This window comes from Gigantopelta aegis, chromosome 11 (assembly GCF_016097555.1).
Source record: "Gigantopelta aegis isolate Gae_Host chromosome 11, Gae_host_genome, whole genome shotgun sequence".
NCBI lineage: Eukaryota > Metazoa > Mollusca > Gastropoda > Neomphalida > Peltospiridae > Gigantopelta > Gigantopelta aegis.
The window spans coordinates 23874613-23877987 of record NC_054709.1 but is presented as its reverse complement, the minus strand read 5'-3'; the positions used below and the strand labels follow the sequence as shown (position 1 = coordinate 23877987).

At 42.4% G+C, this 3375-nt stretch overlaps 1 protein-coding gene across 1 annotated transcript in view; it reads right to left on the bottom strand.

Annotated features, from left to right (window-relative positions):
* Positions 1 to 753: 753 nt before the first annotated feature.
* Positions 754 to 3375, bottom strand: part of LOC121384947 — a 29470-nt gene continuing 26848 nt past the window's right edge. The window contains exons 10-11 of the mRNA XM_041515436.1: positions 2329 to 2353; positions 754 to 1179 (exon numbers count right to left, since the gene is read on the bottom strand). Of these exons, the coding sequence (XP_041371370.1) occupies positions 1069 to 1179; positions 2329 to 2353 (136 nt within the window). The 3' untranslated portion in view covers positions 754 to 1068. The remainder of the gene's footprint in view (positions 1180 to 2328; positions 2354 to 3375) is intronic.

The window sequence follows — 3375 nt, the reverse complement described above, 5'->3', positions numbered from 1 at the left end:
TCTCTCTCTCTCTCTCTCTCTCTCTCTCTCTCTCTCTCTCTCTCTCTCTCCGACTGTCTGTCTCTGTCTCTGCCAGTCTGTCTGTTTGATCTGTGTGTCTCTCTCTTCACAGCAATTGCTGAAGGATATGAAAACAAAACACATTTTAACATGTGGTACCGCTTTACTTTTGAATACAAAATGTCCAGTTAAAACGTACACAGATATTGTATTGTAGGGAATATACAATTCTAGGGGCGGGACGTAGCTCAGTGGTAGAACACTCAACTCTTGCGCTGTCGATTTAAGATTGACCCCCTTCGGTGACCCGTTCGGCTATATCTCTTCCCAGACAGTGCGCCATGACTGGTATATCAAAGTTCGTGGTATGTGCTGTCCTGTCTGTTGGATGGTGCGTATAAAATATCCCTTGCTACTAATGGAAAAATATAGGGGGATTCCTATTTAAGACTACATTTTGAAAAATTACCAAATGTTTGACATCCAATATCCGATGAGTAATAAACCAATGTGCTCTAGTGGTGTCGTTAAATAAAACACATTTTAAGGTTAATACAAAATGCTCAATTACATGTACACGTATAAGGTATAAACAGTCTTAAAGCGTTTCATTTCAACTTATTGTTGTGCTTATATCCAATTAAGGTTCAAGCACGCTGTCCTTGACACATATACCTCAGGTATCTGGGCTGTCTGTCCAGGACAGTGGGTTAGTTGTTAGTGGGTAGTGAGAGAGAAGAGAGTGTAGTGGTCTTACATCTACCCATTGAGTCGTTAAAACTCGCTCTGGGTGGGAGCCGGTAACCGATTGCGAGCCCTGTACCTACCAGCCTTATGTCCGATTGCTTAACCACGACACCACCGAGGCCGGTAGTATTAAAGCATACATTATCGTATTACACGGTATGAAAAATAGAATAGTCTACTATTAGATTTGGCCTGTCGAACAACAATCAATAAACCATTTGACTCGTGCCTACATCCATTGAAGGTTCAAGCACGACTGTACTGGGCACACGTCGAACAAGAGAAAACGATATCCTATCGTAGGATATCGAATGTCCTGTCCTAGTTGGATTCACTGTAATCACTTCTGTCTGACGCGGTATCCTGTTCTGCCAAATATTTGTCTGCCTTTTTGCTCAGTTTTGTGAAGGCCACTCCCAGAGCCGCTACTTTCTGTAAGAAAATGAAAAAAAAAAAAAAAAAAACCCACACGTATTTATAGGATATTTAATTAAACGAGCTTCCATTTCATATCATGTTTATGTCCCTATTTAATAATGTTCAATTGTCACGAGCTTTAGTGATGAAAATTATTTCACGAGGGACACAAACATGATACGAAATGGTAGCGAGTTTAATATCCTATTTATTACCCATAATCAATCTGAATTTATATCACTCAACTTGTGTGGTTGATGTTCCTTTAAGATTGTAGTGCGCTAATCGATGACGTCATCGTGTGACGTCAAAAGTGTTACGTCCCACTTGGCATTCTAGTGGGACGTATCACTTTGATATGTACCAAGATATGTTTAACCATAAGGTAATAAAATAAGATTAGCTTTTATTAATAAGCAACAGTAAAGTTAAAAGAACTCAAGAACCTAAGAACTATCTTAAATGGCGCAGCGGTCAGGTCTTCCGACTTTGTATTTTAGTGAGGCGGGTGAGGGTGGTGCTTGACTGACGTATGGTATGCAACATGATCGATCTCGCTTAATAAACTCGGAATTTCTCAGTCTGACCCAGTGTGCTACGACTGGTATATCAAAGACCGTAGTAGTATGCACTATTGCGTGGGCGGCATAGGCGTACGGGCTCCCATTTTTGTAGGAGGCCAGACGGGCTTTTGCTCAAATTAAACGAACATTTCCGAATCTGGACATAACAACATTTATTCATATTAGCATTTCTGCTAAACAGCTATATAATGTTGTAAACGAATCATTACGCATTTTCCCATGGATTACAACTGATTTTGAGGCTAGAATGATGGAAATAAATGGTAAGAAGGTTATCATATTTTGTCCGAATATCTGTATAATTTTTGCCCGAATTTCAGGTTTTGCTACGCGGTCTCGTGGTATATATTCTTGCGCAAAATAAATAGGAAGCGAAAACAACGTACGTGAAGTTCTGTATATATATATATATATATATATATATATATATATATATATATATATATATATATATATATATGACAAAATCTGATTTGGTGTCCCGATGTAATGTTCACACAATACACCTCTCCACCAATATGACTACGAATTAAGTTTACAAGACAGATTATTTTCTTCTAAATATAACATATGTACATACCTTAACCTTTTTCAGTGTTCTTTTGCTGCAACAGATAAATAAATAAATAAATAAATAATGAAAGAAAGAAAGAAAGAAAGAAGGAAAGAAAAAAAGAAAGAAATTACATTTTGACAAGGTCAGCTCGGTTCCCATGAAATCACCTTCAGGTTCTTCGTCTATAGGGGGAGTTTCAGTGAGCTGTCTCGTCTATAAGGGGGAGTTTCAGTGAGCTGTCTCGTCTATAAGGGGAGTGTCAGTGAGCTGTCTCGTCTATAAGGGGAGTTTCAGTGAGCTGTCTCGTCTATAGGGGGAGTGTCAGTGCGCTGTCTCGTCTATGTGGGGAGTGTCAGTGAGCTGTCTCGTCTATAGAGGAGTGTCAATGCGCTGTCTCGTCTATAGGGGAAGTGTCAGTGCGCTGTCTCGTCTATAGGGGAGTGTCAGTGAGCTGTCTCGTCTATAGGGGGAGTGTCGGTGAGCTGTCTCGTCTATAGGGGGAGTGTCAGTGAGCTGTCTCGTCCATAAGGGGGAGTTTCAGGGGAGTGTCAGTGCGCTGTCTCGTCTATATGGGGAGTGTCAGTGAGCTGTCTCGTCTATAGGGGAGTGTCAGTGAGCTGTCTCGTCTATAGGGGGAGTGTCGGTGAGCTGTCTCGTCTATAGGGGGGGAGTGTCAGTGCGCTGTCTCGTCTATAGGGGGAGTGTGTCAGTGAGTGTCTCGTATATAGGGGGAGTGTCAGTGAGCTGTCTCGTCTATAGGGGGAGTGTCAGTGCGCTGTCTCGTCTATAGGGGGAGTGTCGGTGAGCTGTCTCGTCTATAGGGGGAGTGTCAGTGCGCTGTCTCGTCTATATGGGGAGTGTCAGTGAGCTGTCTCGTCTATAGGGGAGTGTCAGTGCGCTGTCTCGTCTATAGGGGGAGTGTCAGTGCGCTGTCTCGTCTATAGGGGAGTGTCAGTGCGCTGTCTCGTCTATAGGGGAGTGTCAGTGAGCTGTCTCGTCTATAGGGGGAGTGTCGGTGAGCTGTCTCGTCTATAGGGGGAGTGTCAGTGAGCTGTATCGTCTATAGGGGGA